Source organism: Gambusia affinis, linkage group LG20 (assembly GCF_019740435.1).
Source record: "Gambusia affinis linkage group LG20, SWU_Gaff_1.0, whole genome shotgun sequence".
In the NCBI taxonomy this organism is placed as follows: Eukaryota; Metazoa; Chordata; class Actinopteri; order Cyprinodontiformes; family Poeciliidae; genus Gambusia; species Gambusia affinis.
In genome coordinates, this window is record NC_057887.1 from 20,594,691 (window position 1) to 20,617,337 (window position 22,647).

The 22,647-nt window shown below is 39.7% G+C and overlaps 2 protein-coding genes across 3 annotated transcripts; one reads left to right on the forward strand and one right to left on the reverse strand.

Moving 5' to 3' along the window:
• The first annotated feature begins 18 nt into the window (after positions 1-18).
• On the forward strand, positions 19-8,148 carry sult1st6 (sulfotransferase family 1, cytosolic sulfotransferase 6). The gene is made up of 7 exons (XM_044103250.1): positions 19-784; positions 2,083-2,211; positions 3,410-3,507; positions 3,710-3,836; positions 4,771-4,865; positions 5,861-6,041; positions 7,833-8,148. Exons 1-7 carry the CDS (start codon positions 598-600, stop codon positions 7,943-7,945), a joined length of 930 nt encoding a protein of 309 aa, XP_043959185.1. The 5' UTR covers positions 19-597; the 3' UTR covers positions 7,946-8,148.
• atp2a1l (ATPase sarcoplasmic/endoplasmic reticulum Ca2+ transporting 1, like) lies at positions 8,145-22,633 on the reverse strand. 2 transcript variants are annotated; one of them, XM_044103249.1, is made up of 24 exons: positions 22,357-22,633; positions 21,707-21,724; positions 21,457-21,539; positions 20,189-20,293; positions 18,595-18,733; positions 16,766-16,846; positions 16,591-16,676; positions 16,207-16,504; positions 15,950-16,116; positions 15,104-15,192; positions 14,910-15,012; positions 14,687-14,818; positions 14,457-14,573; positions 14,163-14,381; positions 13,228-13,339; positions 12,864-13,087; positions 12,542-12,762; positions 12,265-12,467; positions 12,096-12,181; positions 11,879-12,012; positions 11,682-11,799; positions 10,861-10,978; positions 10,575-10,620; positions 8,145-8,795 (listed from the first exon to the last, which is right to left on the reverse strand). In XM_044103249.1, the coding sequence occupies exons 1-23, from the start codon at positions 22,472-22,474 to the stop codon at positions 10,616-10,618; spliced, it is 2,976 nt and encodes a 991-aa protein (XP_043959184.1). In that variant the 5' UTR covers positions 22,475-22,633; the 3' UTR covers positions 8,145-8,795; positions 10,575-10,615. The 2 variants fall into 2 exon arrangements, with proteins under 2 accessions (XP_043959184.1, XP_043959183.1); XM_044103248.1 differs by lacking the exon at positions 10,575-10,620.
• Between the last annotated feature and the right edge of the window lie 14 nt (positions 22,634-22,647).

Genomic DNA, 22,647 nt, shown 5'->3' on the forward strand with positions numbered 1-22,647 from the left:
GTCCCTTCCTCAAATTACAGGGGAAACGGTTAAGAAAAGTGTGAGAAAGAAGTTGAATTCATACGTAACTGGGATCGTTACATAAGGGTACTTTAGCGTAGCTCACAAGGAGATAAGAACCTGGTACAGGCACTCAGGCAGCCGAGTTACAAAGATATAAAGAGAGGGGAAAACAAACACATTTCAAGAGATTGAAGCAATTCTGCTGAGAAAAATCTTCTGACAGGTTGTTGATTATTATTATTATTTTGTTTTTTTGCTTTCAGCTTCTGGGGAGGATTTACTCTCCAAACAACAAGAAATCCAGAGTACAGAATCCTGGGAGGCAGGTAACAACGCAAGGAGGAGACAATGGCAGGGACAAGGAAGTATGCACACTGACTGTGGGCTTGCCGGTCACGCAGCGAGCAAGAGTCAACAGTTGTAGTTCTTTGTGTACAGAAGCAAATCGAGCTTGAATGTTGACAGAGCCAGCACCCGGACGAGCCGCTGAAGTCAGAACTTTGGGGAGAACGACCACGCCGGATTCACTTCCACAGCCATTTCACTGCTGAACTCTTTTGTGATTTTCCTGGCCCGAGCGGAGCGGCGTCGGTCATGGCAGAGGAGAAGGAGTTATCCTACAAGGAGGCCATAGAGAAGGCCAGCTCCTCCATCACTCGCTTCCCTCTCATCCCCATCAGAGGGATTCCCCTCATGTGCCACATCGCCAACAACTGGGACTCCATCTGGGCTTTCCGTCCCGACCCGTCAGACCTCCTCATCGCAACCTACCCCAAAGCAGGTACAGCCTCCAGACACAAGCGTGGCAAAAATTTACTCTAAATCTGTTTATCTGTCACTCTGAACAAGAATGTTTGATGAAATTTTGCTGCCTGTCATAGAAAATTTGGGCTGCAAGGAAAAAACTCTCACAAGTCGCTTAGCGCTCACCTTGAGGGAAAGTCCTTTCTAAGAACATGAATATGTATTTTCAGACTGGAGCTTTCAGAATTTTAATTTATATCCAGATACATCTGTGACCTAACTAATATCCACAGAATTAAATAAAAACTTTGAAAGAGACAATAATCTATGAGATCAAAAATCGTTTAATTTGTTCGTTTTTTGAGTTGAACCTTTATTCTACCGTTTATATTATTGCGTATAAAGTGAAGGTGAAGGCAGAATATTCATGTTTCAAAGTGATGGAGCATAATTTGACCAATATAGGTCCTCAAAAAGACATAAATATCTCAGATTTTCAGCAGTCACGTAGCGCTCACCTTGAGGGAAAATACTACCCTGCAAAAAATACAAAACTCTTACCAAGTATTTTGAGTGTAGTTTCTTGTGCAATGAGCTTGTTTTAAGTAAATATAGTTTCTTGATATTGATGAAAAAGTTCTAGTTCCATTGGAAGATTATTTCACATATACCAAGAGATTTTTTTCCATGTTACAAGTGACATAATCTGCCAGTGGAACTAGAACTTTTTTTAAACAATATTAAGGAACTATTTGCATAAAACAACCTTCTATATATTGCTGAAAAGTTACCTGTAAGTTAGTTGTGTCTTATTTTAAGTGTATTTAGATATTTTCACTAAATAAACCAAAAATATTTGGTATGATTTTCTGTCTTTGCAGTGCTGTGATGTTATTGACTTCACAGATCATCTCTACAAACATAAATCTTTCCTCTCCCTTTAAACCAGCGGTCCCCTAAAGACCGGTCCCCTATTACAACAAAATCCCCCCCAAAAAAGAACAGAAAATCAACTGGGCACAAACATAAACCTATACACATATTTTGTTTTCAAACTTGCAATCTTTACAGCGAAACACTTTTGTGTATCTGCTTTTTGTTTTGTTTTTTCATTCATCCATACCGCTTCCCCTGCTATTGCTTTAAGCTAATGTGGTTGAGTTGGTATCCCAGTTTTGTGACAATATTTCCTGGCTGTTGTAACATCCTGTAAGATGACAAGTTCCCCAAATTTCCCAGGGTGACTGAGCACAATTTCTGATGCAACGTAATAGATGGGAATCAGTGTTTCATATTCTTGATTAATGATAGGATTCTGTATGTTTTGGACCCCAGGGACCACATGGACTCAGGAGATAATCGACCTTCTTCTTCACAACGGGGACGCTGAGGCTTGCAAACGAGCTCCAACCCCGGTCCGGAGTCCGTTCCTAGAAATCTGCTCTCCACCCCCGATCCCATCAGGTGTGCGTTCATCCTCGAATTATTGTTCCTTCATTTTTGATTGGGTTTAGAGACTGTGAAGTGTTATTAGCTTGTTCTTCTGTTTGTGTTATGTCAGAATCTGTAAAAACCATTTATGGGGGATGTTATCATACGATTATTCCAGACTAATGCACCTCAATGCACTAATACCCCGTAAGAATTTCCCTTTAATACAGAAGTCAAAGTATGTGGTTCAAACATTTAACTCTTTATATTTCACAAATTTAAAAATTAACCACAGTTGTTCACTTTGCAACAAACTTCAATGTATTTTATTGGGGTTTTATGTGTTGGAGAGGCACAAAGTAGTAAATAATTCTGAAAAAGAAGAAAAATAAGACATGTTTTTAAAAAATTTTTGGAAATAAAAAATTGCATTGTGGGATGAATTTATATTCAAAACCCCAAGTCAATGTTTCAACCACTTTTCTGTTTTTTTTTTTTTTTTTGGGAGGATGTCGCTACAAGCTCTACAAAATGCAATTACCAGAAAAAAAATAACATTTAAGTTTTGATATAAAAATTTTGATTATCAAAACGCGTGGATGAAATGACCAGTAAATGACTTTTTCTTCGAAAATAGTTCCAACCGATTAACTAATAAAAGCCGCTTAGACCTTGTTTTACAGTATTGTAGTTTGCCCGCCATCCAGCAGAAGGCGCCACTGGTCATCATTATGCGGATCCGTTGATACAGAAGCAAAAAATGGCGGCCATGCTAGGCCTGTAAAGAGAAAACGGCGGTTCAGTCAGGCGTAGGAGCCAAAATTGATTTTATTCTGTTCTGTTTTGAAATATAAACACCCGAGAGGTTACTTGATTTATCACCATAATACTCACTCATTCGGTCGAGTTGCTACTTGACGGCGCAAAGTTAACATATTATGAATAATGTAGCCGTTTAGGTTATGAAAAGGCGATCGGCCCTCTTAATACAAGGGGAAACTCGTGTTTAAGAATATGGCCGCTTATCAATTAATCATTAGTAGATCCATAAGATCAGCTTTCGATTAACTCATTAAACAATAACTTGCATCCCTATTTTTAATGTTTTTGCAATGCACTGTATCTAAAATGTTAAACAGGTTATCTAGCCTCTCTGTGTGCTGAGCTCAGAGTTGCAGGCTGAATAAATACGTTTTAAGTCTTTTACATGTTTCTGAATTTCTCGTTTTAGGTCTTGATCTTCTGAAGAAAATGAGCCCTCCAAGACTCATCAAGACACATCTTCCTTTTCAGTTGGTGCCTCTAGGATTTTGGGAAAACAAATGCAAGGTAAAACCGGATCTCCAACAGACTTATCAAACCAAGAGCGATGCAGCCTCTTTCTGCAGCTCCTGACTAGCCAGTTAATTGCATATCGATGGGGTTAAAGGTATAAAACAGTGCAGGCAACTGTGATAGAGATCTAAACATTATCTTCACCGCAGACTTCCTGCTGTAAATCTGTGATCATATTTCTCCTTGTCTTGCGAAGGCTATCTACGTCGCACGCAATGCCAAAGACAACCTGGTGAGCTACTACTACTTCCATCTAATGAATAAGACCCAACCTGAACCAGGACCCTTTGACAGCTACATACAGGACTTTATGAGAGGGGAGTGTAAGTGGGTTGAATTTCATTCCTTTTGCTTCTCCTTAAACTCAATACACTGTTAAATCCCATTTAAAACTGAGTCAGTATGCTGACTTATTAAACTTTATTGCTGACAGTAAAGTTTAATTTGGACTCGGATTACTAATTAAACTTTATTGTTGAGTTTTCAGGTAAAGTTTAACAGTTATTGGTAAATTATCCAACCTTTGTCACCTGCTTTCTTTTTTTTTTTTTTTAAATCAGTGTTTCCCTTTAAGAAAATCTTCTTATGCTTCACTAGCTGTGATGAGATTAGCACCAGTTTGCCCAGCCAGCATCAGATATAAATACCAGTCAAAGGAAAACAACCTCTGCAGATCTGCGCAGGAATTTCAGCTGCATTTTTCAGTTACTGATGTTTAACTGACATTACTGAAATAGTTGCTGCTTTACTGAATCACAAGCTGAACGTTTTTACCATTTAAGTTTATGTGTGAAGCACCATTCATGCACAAGTTAATTAAAAGTGCTTTACAGGGAAATAGAGAAACAGAGTTAGAGGAAATTTATTTATTTCAAACATATTCACAATTTAAATACGATAATAGATATATTTTTGTAACTATTTGTTTGAAATGGAGGTAGACTGAACTAATAAACCAAACTTCCTCCTACACTTATTTTATTTTACACATTATTCTTTACTTAGAGGACAAAAAATGCAAAAATACATATACGTACATTCATTTATGTATTTTGAACAGCTAAAAAGTAAAAACAGGGGGGGAAAAAAGAAAGAAATTAAAAGAACAACAGTCTCACAATCTAAGATCAAGAATGCACATGTTAATGTTTAAAGCAGCACTGGCTGCCAGAGGCTGGAGAAAATTTCTCCAACCTGTTAAAACACGAGTTTTAACACTTCTAATCACGATTCAAACACCTGAGTCCGTCTCCTCAGTGTCCTGGGGCTCCTGGTATGACCATGTCAAAGGTTACTGGGTGGAGCGGGAGGAGAAGAATATCCTTTACCTCTTCTACGAGGACATGAAAGAGGTGAGGACATTAGTGCTTAAATTAAGACCTAAAACCTAAAAATCTGTCAACAAATGCTAGTTTTAAAAGCTATTTGACACAAGAAGATTTTAGAAAAGATTTAAAAACCCTATTGCTGATTTTTGTCTGATTTAATCAATTTTTTTGTCATTTTCTTTAGGTTGACATGACCGTACACTGTCAAAACACAAAATCTAGTTTTGAGTGCAGTTATCTTAGCGCACTATAAATAAGTGAAAACTAATTTACAAATAACTTTTCAGCCTTATTTAGGAGCTTGTTTTAAGTAAATAATTCCTTCATATTGATGGAAAAGTTCTAGTTCCACTGACAGATTAAATTACCAATAACATGGTAAAAATATCTTTCTATAAAGAAAATAATCTGCCAGTTCTTTTTCATCAACAAGAAGAAATTATTGACTTAAAACAAGCACCTACATATTGCTGAAAATGGCTTTTTATTAAGTTAGTTTTGACTTGTTTTAAGTGTACTAATATATTTGCACTAGAAACTAAAAATATGTAGTAAGATTTGTATGTTTTTTGCAGTGTTGCATTTTTCCTGGAGGTGAACGCTAAAGACTGCTGAGAGTCTGAGGTTTTTTGTATCTTTGTGAGGACACACATTGGGTAATGCTGGTCAAATTGTCCCACTTCACTTTAGAACCTGATTATGCTGCTTTCACCTCACTTAAGTCAAGCTCAAGTCCTCAAAATTAAATAATTTTTGCTTATAGTAAGGGAAACATGTCTTGCTCCACTGGTAGATTTTTTTTTTGTGTAAACAAACTCCTATATCTTGCTGAAAAGTTACTTTTAATTTAGTTTTGTCTTATTTCACGTGAGCTAGGATATTTGCAGTAGAAACTAAACCAAACACTTGGTAAGATTTTGTGTTTTTGCAGTGTACTTCAACCCACTCATTAATTTATGCTTCAGTTTTTGTCATGGTTGATTGTCTGAGTGTGAATAGAGTTCTGATGATCCCTACAGAATCCCCGCCGTGAAGTGGAGCGCATCATGAGGTATCTGGACCTGTCGGTCTCTGATGATGTCATCAACCGGATTGTAGAGCTCACGTCCTTCCAGAGCATGAAGGAGAATCCGATGGCCAACTACTCCTGCATCCCATCGCCTGTTTTTGATCAGTCCATCTCCCCGTTCATGAGGAAAGGTGAGTACAATATCCGGAATTATACGCAGATATATAAGTCAGCGATCAAACTAAGGTTGCTTAGATGTAGTGATCCTAAATATGGAAAATGGCTTGCCTTACTATAACTTTTTCAGTTAGAAAAAGAGAAAAAAAATGTTTTTCATCCATTTTTTAGTTGGCAAATTTGAAATACTTAGGAAAAAAATAAAGTCGGAAAGTTCAGGGTTTTCTCCCAAACCCCCAGCCTCAAAATCCAATATGGCTGCCATGTTCAAATCATGGTGATGTCTTTGGACCCAAACTTTTTTTTCCCACATCTGATGGTTTCATACCAGCAAGTCTTTATAGTCACATTGTGTGCAATCTGTGTTAGTGAATGCTCCTTTAACATTTGAATACTTCAAAATTCTTATTGTTAGCTAGCTTGTGTTGCTAACAGCAGTTAGCTTGTCACTGACAACAGCGATTACCTCATCCCACAAGCATCCCACGGGTTTTCTGATTGGCAGTTGGAACATACTTTGATTGGTTCCAATCAAAGTGTGTTTGGAACACTTTGATTGGAACCAATCAAAGTGTTGGTTCTAACGTAGATGGTCCATCTACGTTAGATGGACCATAACGTAGATGGTCCATCTACGTTATGATTTTTACATTTACATATTTACAGTTGTTAATTTCAGCTCATATCAGGAGTTTTCATAATATTATTGTTGTTTCCTTTTAATTAACTTTCCAATCACCTGTGATGATTGTTGATACGAAAATGGCTCCTCAGCTCCACTAAAGCTGCTGTCACAAAACTGTTAAGTGAAGGGATTTTATGAAAAATCACGTCTGAGTTATGAATAATGAATGAATATTAGGACATAATATGGGGAATTTAAAGTGTTCTGCTGCATTGGTACAGGATATATTACTTTTTCCAATGCCTCACGGTATTAATTGATTTTTTTTATTCATATTTAAGGATCACCTGTCTAAATATAATTTTCAGTGCTTCATGAGCGCCCCCAACTGGTCAGATAATTACTACCAGCTGAATTAGTCAAAGTACCAAAACCTTCAGTTTTAAGTATTTTCCTGCTGTATAGTTTCCAGAGTCGTGTAGTAACTTGTTACATTTACTTGAGTAACCTTTTGGGAAAAATGTAGTTTTAGGAATATTTTTACTACGCTTTATTTTTTACTTTTACTTTACATAATTTTATTATGAAGTGTTTCTACTCTTACTTGAGTAAAAGTTTTGGATTTTCTACCCACTGAATGAAAAGCAAACATGTTTTAACCAGAAATTCACCAGACACACACCTGCAGTTTCTGTTAAAGCTTCTTGAGTTTATCTTGAAAGAAACTGATTTGGAAAAAAGTTTTATTTTGTAATTTTATAAATTATTTTATATGTTGTCCTTAAAACACCAAAATTTCCTCTTAACTTTACATTTTGGTCCATCTGATGATGTAATTATTAAATGATTGACAATTTGATGAGTTACTAAGTACTTCACTAAACTTTTTGCCAAATACCCTTTTACTCTTACTTGAGTCATTTCTTGGTCATCTACTTTTTTCTTAAGTAAAAATAAGTTTAATTTTTGGGTACAAAAATTTGCCAAACAAATAAACTTCAAAGCTCTTTCATAAGAATAACAATTGATTCCCAGGAAATGTGACCAAACAAGGCAAATTACTATTAGATGTATCAACCAAGAACTTGCTTCTAAGTTTTTTGAATATTTAAATATCCAACTGTGTTCTTCTAATTTTTTTACACACTTTTTAAATTTTATTTTATTTTTTTTAATTCAGGTGAAGTGGGGGATTGGAAAAACCATTTCACACCTGAGCAGTCGAAGATGTTTGACGAAGATTACGAAAAGCAAATGAAGGACGTGAACATACCGTTCAGGAGCCTCATCTAGAGGATCTGGAGGGGTTTTCTGCAGACCAAAGGCAGATGAACTGACTCTGTTCAGCACATAAACAGCAGCACTGTCAGCAAATTTGGCACAAGCTTAAAACCAAAACAAGCGATCAAAAAAAATTATAAAAAAATTATGTTTCAACACTGCAATCACTGCACCTCGTTATGTCTAAAAGTGAATAAATGTGTACCACAAATTAAGTTTTTAATCGTCACTTTATTAGAGCTCCTCACGTAAACAATAAATAAGACCAGAAGTGTTGTGGCTGAGTGCCCATGTTGTGCCATGAGACCTCCATCATGGTACCTACGGAGAACGCTGGCAGCTGGAGGTGCGTGCGTTTTATCGTTTTTATTTTTTTCTGCTCTTATGAAGTCATTTTTGCAACCCTACAACACGCTGTACAGAGCCTGGGCCAAGCAGGGAGGCTGAGCGACACGAAGAGCGACAAAGACTAGAATAAAAGTACTGAGCTGGAAAATCAATCATATGAAAATGGACAGAGGACACAAAAACAACAGCGGAGAATATCCAAGAGGTTAACAAAAAAAAATCACCTTTAATACATACTTTAAGTCTTAGAATAAAATCTTAAATATTTTAATACTTTGTCAGCAGACATTCTCTCCTTTAATTCAATTCAATCTTCTCTAGGTGGAGGCTGTTTTTCGGTGGATTTTTGTTAAGTTTTTATTGTTTTTATGTTTATTTTCCAGTGTTTTCTCTTTTTTTCTTCTACTGGTTGGAAAACTATGGCTCCTCCTTTTGGTTATGATCTCTCGCTTTCTCTCTTCTTCGCCTCAAGAAGATTTTCTTCTTCTACATTTCTACTTTTTAGCCTCTGTGCCTGGTGAAGAGAAAACAGATCAATTAGATAAGGTGCAATTTTTAAATGCATAAAAAAACACAACAGTCAGTCCAAATACTATTTTAGACAAACAAAATAATGGCGACAACGTTCGTACATCTGGAGAAGCAAGCTGTCTGAAATTCTTTAAAAATCTAAACAAATAAAATACTAGATAATTTGTTAGGTGAAATTCAATTGTGGCTCTCAGCTAAAGTCATTTGGATTTTATCTAAAGGCCTAAAATCAATTTTAAAAAATGCTGCATTTGACATACCTTGAATTGAATAAATCACATTTAATCTAAACAGAAAGATGTTGGAGATTTTTATGTCAAATAAAAGAAAAGTGTAGAAAAAGTAAAGGCATAAACTGAATTTTTTTTAATGTTTAATGATTTTGTTAACGGGCTCTAAAAACACCAGTGGCGTACCACAGGGTTCCATTTTGACGTCCCTCATGTTTAACATCTACATGCTCAGATTAGAACAAATTATAAAATTGATCATTGCAGATGATACTCGGCTCTACATTAATTACAATGTCACTAAGCGACCATGAATCCTTTCAAGCACTGAACAGATGCTTAGTTCAAATCAATAAGCTACATGGATGAGCCAAAAGTTTCTCTTTAGCTGAATAGAAACAAAACTAACTGGACCTAAACAGGAGCGATCTAGAGTCAGCAGCACACAGCTGGAAACTACTGATCAGATCTGAAGTCTGGGTGTAGGGATTAAATCAGACCTTAGCCCCCAGCGACACATAAAGACAGTTACAAAGTCAGCCTTTTATCACCTGGAGAAAATGTTCGTGATTAAAGGTGCGGCACAATCTAGAGAAACTAATCAACGCGTTTGTCGTTGCAGCACAAAATACATTAAAGATCTGCTGTTGCTGTATCAACGTTCCAGACCAGTCAGGTCTTTTGGTCCTGTTTCTGGTCTGGACCAGAACCAGAACCAAACATAGCTGAAACACTGAGTTTCTTTAAATCAAGACTAAAAACCCATTTATTGAGTGTAACCTTTAATTAATAATACCTGGAAAATCATAAATTTTATCTGTGTTTCAATTCTTTACTACCCTTTTCTATGTCACCGCGGTGTATTTTTATCATTTTTTCATCATGTACAGCTCTTTTAATTGCCTGGTTGCTGAAATGTGTTAAACTGGCCTTACCTAAACTCAGAAATAAGATGGATTGTTTTCATAATGCTAACTGTTCAAGCTACATTGATGCTGAGACAGTTTCCATTGATTTACTGGGCTGGTTATCTGCATTAAAGCTTAACAAGGTTACATAAAAAAACTTTTAAAATCTTTTTACTGAAATGCAGATTTTTCTCAGAGAGCTGCTTCTTGCAAACCAATGGCACCAATTATTCCTCTATATGGGATCCCCCCCACTAACTAAATGCACTCAAATTAAAGGCTATTTTTCTACATTTTTAGTAGAAGATGTCTAAACTTTAAGGCTGTTCTTTATCAGACATGGAAAACCAAAGCAACACGACGTTGAACAGTGACGACTCAGACGAGACCAACTCACCTGCATGGTGTCAGAAGCAAAACTAGCAATAAGCAGAACTAATAGAAGGAGACAGCTGCACTGTAAAATCTCAGATCAAAATGTATTTTTCTATATTGTTGTTCAACAATGTGGAGAAATGCAGACTAAATGCAAGTACAGGACATGGAAAAGACAAAAACTAAACAACCACAAACATAAACGGCTAATGCACACCTTATCACCACTAGCGACAAACAGTGGAATACCTTGTTTTAGTTACAGGTTAACGGAGATGGGTTGTTCAAATTTACTCTGGAAATGAGCAGAAAGGGTCAGTGAATTAATGATTAAAGGAGAGGTGAGAGACATGACACAGGTCAGGTAAGGTCAAACAAACTTAATGGAAGTTATTGAAGGGAACTTAAGGAGTGATTCCTTAAAACAATGAGGTATTAATTAATTATTCAGCAGAGAAATTAATATGAATGGTTACCCTACAAAACTTTTTACTAATTTGAAATTGCAGATGCCCAAAATCATGAGGCTACTCACTCTCAACGTAGTTGCGGGCCATGAACTTCAACACCTCATCAATGAGGATGACGGGGAAGGAAAGTTTCAGGACCATCATCCACTGCTCAACTGACAGATGGGTCAGCTTGAAGATCATCTGTGGAGGCGGAGGTTAAAGGTGGAGGTCAGGGAAACTTTCATTTTGAAAATGGCCTATCAAAAATCACTTATTTTACTTTTTTGGGTCTCAACTGCTTCTGAAAAAAGCCCAGGTTCTTAAAAATACAAGAAATTTTTTTGGTGTGTGGAAAACGAGCAGTTTCTAAAACCTTCCGATTATTAAGTCACAACCAACAGAAAGTTCCCCATTGATATTCCTTCATCAGAGTATCTGCAGTTTACAGCAAGTCAAATTTAAGACTTTTTATAGAGGATCTATTAAGCAAAATTAAAATTTTGCACATTTTTTGTACTTCCATTTTTCCTTCGGGTAAAGGGTTTATGACTTGCCATCCAGAAACCACTTGCTGCATTCTTGTTGGTCGTGCATTAGGCTCCACTTTTGCTCTTCAAAGATGTAAGGTTATATGACTGTGTATCCATTTTCTTATGCGAGTGTAAACATTGAGTTGGAGGGTGTGGCCAGCATCAGCTTATTTGGATTGAAAGAGACAAGAGACCCTAAAACAGTTCATTCTGAAAGGAGCTGAAATTATCTCAGAATGATTTTGTGTAAAAAAAATAATTTACTCGTGTTTCGTGTAGTCTGCAGACCTTTCCTAACCTGTTCAAAAAAGCATAGAAGGTCACCTTTAAAATATTTATTGAATTCAGAGACAAAATTGGTACAATGGACTTACGGGCAGTGGGTCAACATAGATGATCATGAAGTGCAGGGACATGGACAGGGTCATGGCGGCAAGCAGCCAGAAGTTGCTCCATGGGGGCATGCGCACCAGAGACTGATTCTCAGACAAGCTGGAAAAAGAAATGGACACATCAGTTGAGGCTAAAACAGCAGCCGTAAAAATTATTTGTGGTTATGAAGGTTTAGAACCTGTTGAGAGCGTTGCACATCTCAATGGTGACCAGCACAGACAGGGCCATGGTCATGGGTGGACATGCCTCAAAGATTTCGCAATCGAGACCGGCGAAGTCCTCGTTCTCATCATGGCACTGCATGAAGTGGGACTAGACCAGAAAGATGGGAGGGCTCAGGGAGGCAGTTCAGGTATCGTGGTGGAAGATGTATAGAAAAAGATATCATAGCTTACCAGCTGGTAGTAGGTGATGCCGGGACCGGTGGCGTCATAGAGGAACCACCAGGCAGCACCGCCAACAGTGGCAGCACCAACGTATCCTGTTGGGGTTGGACACCAGCATCAATGTCTGCAAATGTTTGTTCTACAATTAAATGAAACCCAAACTAAATCTCTTATTTACCACCAATAGCCATGTATCTGAAGAACAGCCATCCAGAGATCAAAGGCTCCTTGGGGGAACGTGGAGGTTTGCCCATGATGTCCAGATCAGGGGGGTTGAAGCCCAGAGCGGTGGCGGGCAGACCATCAGTGACCAGGTTGACCCAGAGCAGCTGGACGGGGATCAGAGCCTCAGGCAGACCCAGAGCAGCGGTCAGGAAGATACTGAACAGACAGACAACTTAGGTTAGCTCAAGGAACGAAGGAAAGACATTGCTTAAGTCACACAAGTCACTCACCAGACGACCTCACCGACATTGGAGGAGATGAGGTAGCGGATGAACTGCTTCATGTTGTTGTAGATAGCTCTGCCTTCCTCAACAGCAGCCACAATGGAGGAAAAGTTGTCGTCAGCCAGGACCATCTCAGAGGCAGACTTGGCAACGGCAGTGCCAGAGCCCATGGCGATGCCGATCTCGGCCTTCTTCAGGGCCGGGGCATCGTTCACTCCGTCACCGGTCTGGAGTAGGAAGAAACAACCGTCATTTAGATTTTAATGTACTGATACGTGACATCACTCGTATCAAGTTAAAGCTGCATCACAAGGTTCAGAGCTCTTACCATGGCTGTAATGTCATCGTGACCCTGAAGGTACTCAACAATCTTGGACTTGTGGGCTGGCTCCACACGGGCGAAGCAGCAAGCCCTGCGCACGGCCTCGGACTGCTCGCTAATGGGCAGATCGTCAAACTCACGTCCGGTGTAGGCCTTGCCAGAAACATCCTCATCCTCACTGAAGATGCCAATGCGACGGCAGATAGCAATAGCAGTTCCCTTGTTGTCCCCTAGAATCCAAAGGGAAACATTTGGTCTCCAATTTGAAGGATTGTTTTGAGTCTCAAGGAACTTACATAGCATTTTACTATGTATAAAGCATTACATTAATACAGCCTGCAATAAGATTGTGAATTTGGCCGATACTAACCAGTGATCATAATGACACGGATTCCAGCATCCCTGCACAGCTCGATAGAGCCAGTGACCTCCTTACGAGGGGGATCCAGCATACCAACGCAGCCAACAAAGGTCAGATCAGTCTGAGGAGGGAAGGATGATGATTAGGACATGTTGTCTCAATATCAAGCAAATCGTTGACTGGATTCTGGTCGTGGTTTCAAAGCTGCTACGCCATCATGCGATTTAATAGACGCTTCCCACTGTTAATACATCACAAAACATGGTTAATGGATGAACACTTTTACACAGAACATATTTGGTTCAACAAACGCGTTTACTTTACATCCTCTCCTAAATTTTGGTGCTTCGGTATTGGTTGCCCAATCAGAGTTTTTGTCATTTCATACAGGAGGAAGTCAGGCATGAAAAGTCAAGATACTGTCTAACACAAGATGTCTCGTACCCATCAGTGTTTTAATTTTCACCTAGCTTGGGGGTTGCTTTGTGCCTTTTTGACAACCAATGGTTATTGTAGAAGAACATTTCTATCAATACTATGTAGCATCTCAAGTACAGTATTAGACAAATTAAATATGTACGCGGTGGATGTGTTATATATGTTGTGCATGATATATGTTGGTAACACTGTTGCCTTGAAGGTTCTGGGGACTTTATGCATGGAGTTTCTATATTCTCTATATGCGCATGTATTGGTTCTCTCCGGGTAGTCCGGCTTCCTCCTATAGTCCAAAAACATGGCTGTTAGGTTACAGAGTCTCCATAACTTGCCCTTATGTATGACTGCCTCTATGATGTCCTTTGATGGACCGGTGGCCTTTCCAGGTTGTACTCCGTCTCTATCCCAACGACCACCAGAGATGGGCAATAATCTTAACTTTGTCATATGGTGAAACTATTGTATTTTGACTCGACATCTCATAACAGCCGATATTCATGCTTCACCTCATAATCGGCAAACTTGGTTGCGTCCTCAAGGATCATCTCCTCTGGCTTCAGTGGGCTGTCGCGTGTGGCAAGAGCCAGACAACGCAGAGTGTCACGGCCAGTACCCCAGTCCCTGATGACGGCCATGATCTTATCCTTGATGGCGTTGGTCAAGGGAACACGGGTGGTGCCAACGCGGACATAGGCACACCTGTCAATCACACCCTCAGGGGCACCCTGAAGAGACAGCAGGATTGGATAAGGAATGCCTTATTACAGCTCAGGTTGGTTCACAACAGAATAAGAACCCACCTTAACGAACATCTTAGCGCTACCGTCACCCTTGGCTGGAGTGCAGTACACAGACATGGACTTCCTGTCACGGGAGAACTCCAGAGTAAAGTTCTTCTTCATGAGCTGCTTAATCACCTTTGAGAGGATAAAGAGAAAAGAGGTACTACCATCAGGTACGTCACAGTCGCCAAATATTTACCGAAGAACAATGATTCTCGTAGCTTTATGTATGTGAAGAGCAAACTTACAGAGCAGCAGGCGTTGGCTCTCTCAATCCTGGACAGATTCTTCACATTGCTGTTAAAGACGTTCATCTTCTCAACCAGGCAGCACAGGGCAGTCTCAGTGGCCTCACCGACCTTCTCAAAGATCTTCTTGGACTGGAGAACACAGATGTTGATAGGGTGACTTGGTTTCATCACTGACAGCAGTTTGGTTTCTCTCTGGCACACTGGCAGTTTTGGGGTTTACCTCATTGTAGTCCAGAGAGGAGTCGTTGCACAGAGCACAGATGGTTGCCAGCTCAACGAGGCCATCATATTGGCTGCAGTTCACCTTACTACCTCCCTGGGAACTGATGGGAAAGGGCAAATCCAAATAAATAAATGATTCAAGAGTATCATTGGTCTCTGAACAATGACAAATTGTAGTCGAGGCAGACTTACACCTCGCCCTCGGGGGTGTACTTGGAGCCAGAGATGTCAAAGGCATCAAGGTCAACATGGTCCCCGTCAACGTTCTTGATAACAAACATCTGGAGGAGAGAAAACAGCGATTGGTTTTCCTTTGATTAACGCAGTCTTTGACAGAAAACGATCAACATTCTATAGCGGCGTTTCTCAATTCCAGTCCTCTGGGACCCCTGCCCTGCATGTTTCAAGTGATTCTCTTATTCACCTGACTTGAATAAGTGGGTGATTAACAGCCTTCTGCAGCAGTGGATGGCATGCAGGGGAGGTCATGCAAACATTTCAATCAGCTGTTCTGGAACAGAGACACATTTAAAATATGCAGGGCATTAGTTTCTGAGAAACACTCTTCAATGGAGTGAAGGTAGTGATGATGGTAGGAGTTCATCTTGTAACCGGTGGGTTGCCAGTTTGAGCCCCTGTCTTTAGACAAGGGACTTCATCCGCCTTGAGTGCTGGTGGTGGTCAGAGGGCCACCATACCACCACCATCTCAAACCGGCAACCCTCTGGTTACAATTCAAACTCCTACCACCCAATAGAAAAGTGTTTCTCAATTCCAGTCCTTAGGAACCACTGCCCTGCATATTTTAGATGTGTCTCTATTAGAGAACAGCTGATTCAAATAATTACATGCCCTCCTCTGCTTGCCATCAAGTGATACAGAAGCCTAGTAATCAGCTGCTGGTTGTGGCGTTTTTTCAAACACCAACAGGAACACCACACTGAATGTAATGGTTGAAGAGCTTTGGGATCCTCTGAACTTGGTAAAGAACTATACAAGAGCAGGCCGTTTACCATTCTTCTTTGGCAAAACACCCACCTTGGTCACACACATCTGGTTGGTTGTGAGGGTGCCAGTCTTGTCAGAGCAGATGACGGAGGTGCAGCCCAGGGTCTCCACAGAGGGCAGACTCCTGACAATGGCGTTCTTCTTGGCCATACGGCGGGTACCAAGAGCCAGACAGGTGGTGATGACAGCAGGCAGACCTTGGTTTTCATGAAGGACACTTAAAGTCAATTGATAAAGAGGAAAACAAGGAAGACAACAAAAGAAAAATCTTTATTTGCCATCCTTACCCTCAGGAATGGCAGCCACAGCCAGAGCAACAGCAATCTTGAAGTAGTAGACGGCACCACGGATCCATGAGCCACCGTGGACTGGGTCGTTGAAGTGGCCGATGTTGATAGCCCAGACAGCGATACAGATGAGTGTGATAACCTTGGACAGCTGCTCGCCGAACTCGTCCAGCTTGGCCTGCAGAGGAGTCTTCTCCTGCTCGGTGGCGGCCATCTGGTCACGGATCTTGCCGATCTCGGTGGAGACGCCGGTGGCTGCAACTATGCCAATGGCCTTGCCAGCAGCGATGTTGGTGCCCTGCAGCAGCAGTTAGAGGCAGATGAACGACGTCAGGTTCAACAGAGACAAACTGGTGATGAATTAGACAGCAGAAGGACACTCACAGAGAAAAGCATGTTCTTCTTGTCCTGGTTGACGGCTCTGAGGTCGGGGACAGCCTCTGTGTGCTTGATCACACTGACGGACTCACCTGAGGAGCAAAAAAAACAAAAGATTTACCAAACGCCACAGAGATGGAACAATAAAAATACAACTGAAGTGTTTTTTAGGAGACCTTACCAGTGAGGATGGACTGGTCAACACGCAGGGTGGTGGACTTGATGGAAACAATCCTGATGTCAGCGGGGACTTTGTCACCAACTGTTGGGATTATAAAGAATATTTAATATTTACTGAACTCTTACATAAACCATGGAGGGTTCATTGCAGTGTGGATTAGTTTGTCTACAGCTGCAGCCAAAAGCCAATATAAAAACAAATTTATGAAAAAAGATGAAATAAACAAATAGAAACTAATCTGAATATCTACGCCCATAATTATTTATACTATGGTACATTTTGTTTTGAGGTGATCTTTAATTTTTCAAGCATATTTAACACAACTGGAAGTAACGTTAATGTCTTGGAGCGGCCCAGACGGAGTCCTGGCTTGAATCTGATTGAGACTCTGAAGGAAGCTAAAGATTAGGGTGATGGCATGGCATCTTTTTTTATTTTATTTTTATTTTCTGAGCATATTTTACCTTGTTTTACTCTTTTTTAAAATAATTTATTTGTCCTATTTTACTGACTTTTGGTGTATCGTATCTAATCTAGCTTCTCCCTAACTAGAGAATGTGTCAAAACAAGGAAAATACCTCTGAGAATTAATTTGCAAATGACCCCTAAGTCATTAGAAAACAGTATAAATCAACCTGTGGGTTTCATAGTGAAGCGAGGTTTAATGCGGCACTAAGCTGAGCGGACCAGCTGGACGGATGACAGGTGTACACTGACGGATGAAGGAAAGTGAGCGATGGCCGGCTGGGGAGAAGAAATGAAGCAGCCGCTGGTGAGGGTATTTATACTCATGGTTCTCTGCAGTCAGCATGATTGCTCCGCAGAGCTGCACACGTCGCCTTAAAAAGGCACGGCGCTTTGACATGAGCGTACTGTACGCCCTGATTCCCTAAACACAGCCTGAAATTAATCAAAACTTCAAGTAGGAAGTAAAACTGTTTCCAATTCGTTTCATAATGCTCAATTATTCATGTTGTTTTTAGTACTGGTGTTTTTTGTTTGTTCAACTTTTTTATTTTTTTAATTTCTCAGATGTTGATTAGCTGTAGCCCCAAAGATGGAACAATAAAAACACAACTAAAGTGTTTTTAGGAGCCTTATAGTTATAGTAGACTTATAGTTTTATGTTACTGTGATGTAGTTACTATAAAAGAAGTCTGCTCAAGCTGCTATGTGGTTGAATCTTCAAAGTGAAACATTTCAATAAAAATATTGAGGTAAAAAGGAAAATACATTCAACTGTGAAGCTTATTTCTGACGGGACGTGTATGACAAAGTATTACAATAATAATAATAATAATAATAATAATAATAATAATAATAATAATAATAAAATTGAGAAGTAATAATATTACAAGAATAAACTTGCAATAATACAAGAACAAACTTTATTCTTGTAATTTTAGGATGTTATTCTCAAAGTTTTATTTTATTTTTTTCTTTACATGGACCTAATACTCCATCAAAGAAGTGAAACAGACATCTCTCAAAAGATGATAAAATAAGATAAAGGATATATTAATGTAAAAAAAAAACCCATTTATCTACGGTGATGGCAGTCTCTGAGGTTGGAAGGCCTCTTTGCCGTCTCCATCATCTTTATCTCCCTCCACAGATTTTCTGTCAGATACAAATCAGAACTCACGCTGGGTCAAATCTGAAACATGAATGTCACTTCAGTCTAAAGAAAAGTGCTGGTAGATTAAAAGATTTCACAAAGCCCACTATTTGTGGTGCTTTTTACGGTCAGGACCTGTTGTCTCTTATCGTCTCACACCTCACAGAAATCCAATCTTTCAACCACAGTGACGAGGCTGGACAGTTCTTACCGGACACCTCCACAATGTCTCCGGGGACGATTTCTCTGGCCTTGATCCTCTGCACACTCTTTCTGTCAGAACGGTAAACTTTGCCCATCTCAGGCTCGTACTCCTTGAGAGCCTCAATGGCGCTTTCAGCATTACGCTCCTGAGGACAGACAAGGGAGGAGATGATATTCAGAGTTGGGTGGTAACTAGTTACATTTACTCAATTATATTTACTTTGGAAATTTTTTGTTTTGCCTGATTTTATTGGTTTTTGTTACTTAAATGAATTATTGTCATCTTGGTCCTTAAAATACCAAACTTTCCACTTAACTTAATATTTTTGGTCCATCTAATGATGTAATTTCTAAATATTAAAGGACTGATAATATGATCAGTTATTCAGTTGTTGAGTAGACTTTTTACCAAATACTTTTATACTGTTGAGTAATTTCTTGGATGGCTACTTTTTACTTTTACTTGAGTAAAAATATGTTAAAGTAGTGAGACTCTTACTTGAGCAAAATTTTTGGTTACTCTGTCCACTTCTGATAGTATTGAGACAAGATATAAAAACTTGAAAACAGCTGAGGACGCTTAATGAGTTAAACTAAATTTAATTGCTCTTATAGGTCTAATTGTCAAGCGGCCAGTTTCTTAAAAAGCTGAGTTTTCTTTTGTATTTGACCAGCTTTCTACAACACAAAAGGCTGAATTTTTCAGTTAAAAATCCACATTATATCTGAACCTTGTTTTTATACATTTTTATATATTGTTACTTTTTTGTTTCGCTTTACGCACTCCGCTATTCTGTCATCATCACATCCTCGCCTTCCTAGCAAATCAGTAATTTCTGAATGGGAAGTTGTTGCTGCTCGACTAAATGTGCGCTAAGATTAAATTTGGGCTTGTCGAATGTTTATATTTCAAAAAACAACCGCACAAAGTGCGTTTTAAATCCCAAACCAGACTCCATTTGGACCGTTTCTCTTTCCTGATCCGCCATCCGTTTAAGGATGACCAACGGCGCCATCTGCTGGATGGCAGCCAAACTATAACAAGGTCTAAGCGGACGTTATTCGTGTAAGAGTGAAAATTGGAGTTATGAAAATGTAAAATGTTTTGGAAATGTTTTATTGTGAAAGGCTCCCCGGATGGAAGGGGGAGGGAGGTTACGGCTGAGTGCGGTAACGGCTGATGGAGTAGCGGAGAAGAAATTAAATGTTCGACATTGAGAAAGAGCTCAATTGTTTCTGTGGATTATTCTACAAAGGAGAATCACAGTACCTGGACACCCACGAGTCTTACATTAGTTACGGTAATCGATTGGATCTAATTCTAATCCAATAAACCATTAATTAATAATTCATCATAAAAACACCAGCAGAGATACGTTTCAGCTGCTTGTTCTCCATAATGTTTAAGACTGACTAATAGTTTCCGCATGACGAGAAAAATTAAGCTAGCTAAATCTCAGAGCTATTTTTAGCTTCAGTGTGAAGCAACCGCGTCTGGGTGCGGAACATGGGCCGTAACCGAAAACCTGGGTACTTTCTGTCATCGCTGAAATGGATACGTGTGGAGATATTGCTCAATGTCTTGGGCCGGTGTCACCGACCTGCCACACTCCGACGACGGCGTTAGCGATGAGGATAAGAAGGATGACGAAGGGCTCCACGAAGGCGGTGACGGTCTCCTCGCCCTCCTCGAACCAAGCCAGCACCTGAGGCCAGAGCAGGAAAAACAGTCAACAAAAGTCAACAAATCACCCTGTTCAGGTATTTTTATTGACGGGAATCAGAGAAATAAAAGTGTCTGAAGATGTAGAAATACATAAATACTTAGACAGAGGTGGGTAGAGTTCCCAAAAAGTGTATCCAATTTTGAGTAGCACTAGTTCAAGATTTGTTTACTCAAATAAAAGTAAGCACTAAAAATTGTTTTGTAAAAATATAACTCAAGTACTGAGTGATTGATCAAAACATCAAAATTACATCATCAGATGGACTAAAGTATATAGCTATGTTTACATTTTAGTATTTTAAAGATAAATATGAAAACTAACAAAAACTGCAGGTGTTTGCTTGTCTGTGTCTGGTGGTTTGTTTTGTGAAAACAAGCTTCTTCATTCATTGATGTTACTCAGTGGGCAGAGTTTACAGAAATTTTACTCAAGTGCGAGAAGTGATACTTCATAGTGAAAATACTCAGGTGAAAGTAAAAAAAAGTCTCATCAAAGTAAATCTTTACAAAAATGTTACTGAAGTAAATGTAGTTACTACCCAACTCTGCGCTTGGATTACCAAATATTTACATTTTGTTTTGAACAACTTTCTTGAACATTGTTTGTATGATGACATAATCCTCATTAATTTCAACCCTGTAGCTTCTCTCTTCTCCTGGTTTCCTCCTGAGGAGTTCCTCCATCTCTTCCTTCACGCCTGACCTTTCCCGAAGGATTCGGTTTCTCCCCACAGCTTGGGGGCTTTCTTAAAATAAACCCCTCACCCCTTAGCCCCCTACACTTTCACGGGCCCCCTTCTCTCGTTGGCTTCTTAATATTCGCCTTCTAAGGCCATCGTGACAGCTGGCCACAAAAACTAGGCACAGCAATTAATACACCTCCTACAAGCCCTTTGCGCTGCGGCTTCTCAAGTTGTCGTCTTTAAAAATACATAGAGAGGTCGAGGGCCTTGAAGAAGGGGGGATGTAGAGTTGTATTTCACAAAAGCGGCTGCAAGGGTTGCGATTAACATGTCTGGTTTTGCTACATTGGTTTTTGTGATTAAAGATTAAATGAAAAAGTGAAAGTCTTCATGTGTTCTTAAAGCTTTAAATGTGTTAATGTCAATGAAGGTGGAAGATAAATGGCCTGAAATAACTTACAAAAGAGATGCATGCAGCCAGCAGCAAGATCCTGACGAGCAAGTCCTCGAACTGCTCTATGATCAGCTCCCAGATGCTCTTGCCTGAGAGACACAAACAGTCAAATCAGCCAATGACGGGAGGGAATATTGAGAAATCGTCGCCAATGATTGACAAACATCGTCCAACTTTTTCTGTCATGTCATTGCTCAATGGGATTGCTCAATGTAATTTGTGCTCATGTGGAGGAGGTACTCAAGTAGACACTTACCTTCCTCAGCAGGAAGCTCTGGAGATCAAGTTGACGCATGGCGGAGACACAGAGAGACAAGGAAATGCATCGTTTAGTCAGTGTTCACTGGAGAAGCGTTTTTATAAATTGTTGGGGGATATTCTCAACATAAATTCACCAAAACGCAAAAACTTCTCAAATTTGTGAAGGAACTTTAATTAAAAAAGTCAAGCTGCAGTGTTGTTCTATCAAATGATCATTCATTAAAATGTTTACAGACAATCCATGCAATGAAGACCCTCAGCCAACGGTTATTGATCAGATATATCAGCAAAAAACACCATCTAAGGCCCTGTCTGCATTACCAACCCTAAAATTATCTGCCTCTGTTGGTTGAGCCTGTCCATATATCATCCAGGAAGTTTCTTGAGCCGTCACCTGTCTCTCTCGCTCTCCAGCCATCTTCTTCGGCTATCTTTAAATAGCTCCTCACAGCCGTCAAAGTCTGTGCTTCTCAGTATCTCTGCATTTTACCAGCTGTTGTAAGTCCGCTCTAAAGCAATGAGAGTTTTCAGAAACTATGCTGACGACAACCCAACTGAAAACCAGAAAATATCTGGTGGAAGTAACGTAGTTTTCTGAATGGACTAAATGCCAACCCCCTCCATCCCCATTGCCTGGACTCTCACCATTGAAGCCGTATTTCTCCAGGCTCTTCTTGACCTGGTCGGGAGAAAGGCCGACGTTCTCGTTCACCCCGAAGTAAGACAGGCATTCTGCCGTCTCCTTTGTGTGCGCGTTCTCCATCCTCACAGGATAGACTAGTCGTGCCTATCCACGCTCTTATTCTCCTGTTGTTGTGCTTCTGTTATTTCTGCAATGTTCAACCCTTGGTCCACCGCCCTCACTTAGAACTGTGGCACCCTCTGATTCAGGAGTGCTGGACTGACAGAAAGAGCGAATGGGTGCGTACACGCGGA

Excerpts from the sequence above, each read along its gene's own strand:
- sult1st6 (XM_044103250.1), top strand. The coding sequence starts at position 598 with ATGGCAGAGGAGAAGGAGTTATCCTACAAGGAGGCCATAGAGAAGGCC. Across the intron at positions 785-2,082 it reads CGCAACCTACCCCAAAGCAG|GGACCACATGGACTCAGGAG; the intron begins GTACAGCCTCCA and ends TTTGGACCCCAG. Across the intron at positions 3,508-3,709 it reads TTTGGGAAAACAAATGCAAG|GCTATCTACGTCGCACGCAA; the intron begins GTAAAACCGGAT and ends TGTCTTGCGAAG.
- atp2a1l (XM_044103248.1), bottom strand. The coding sequence starts at position 22,474 with ATGGAGAACGCGCACACAAAGGAGACGGCAGAATGCCTGTCTTACTTC. Across the intron at positions 15,193-15,949 it reads ACCAGATGTGTGTGACCAAG|ATGTTTGTTATCAAGAACGT; the intron begins GTGGGTGTTTTG and ends TCTCTCCTCCAG. Across the intron at positions 14,574-14,686 it reads GAGCCAACGCCTGCTGCTCT|GTGATTAAGCAGCTCATGAA; the intron begins GTAAGTTTGCTC and ends ATCCTCTCAAAG.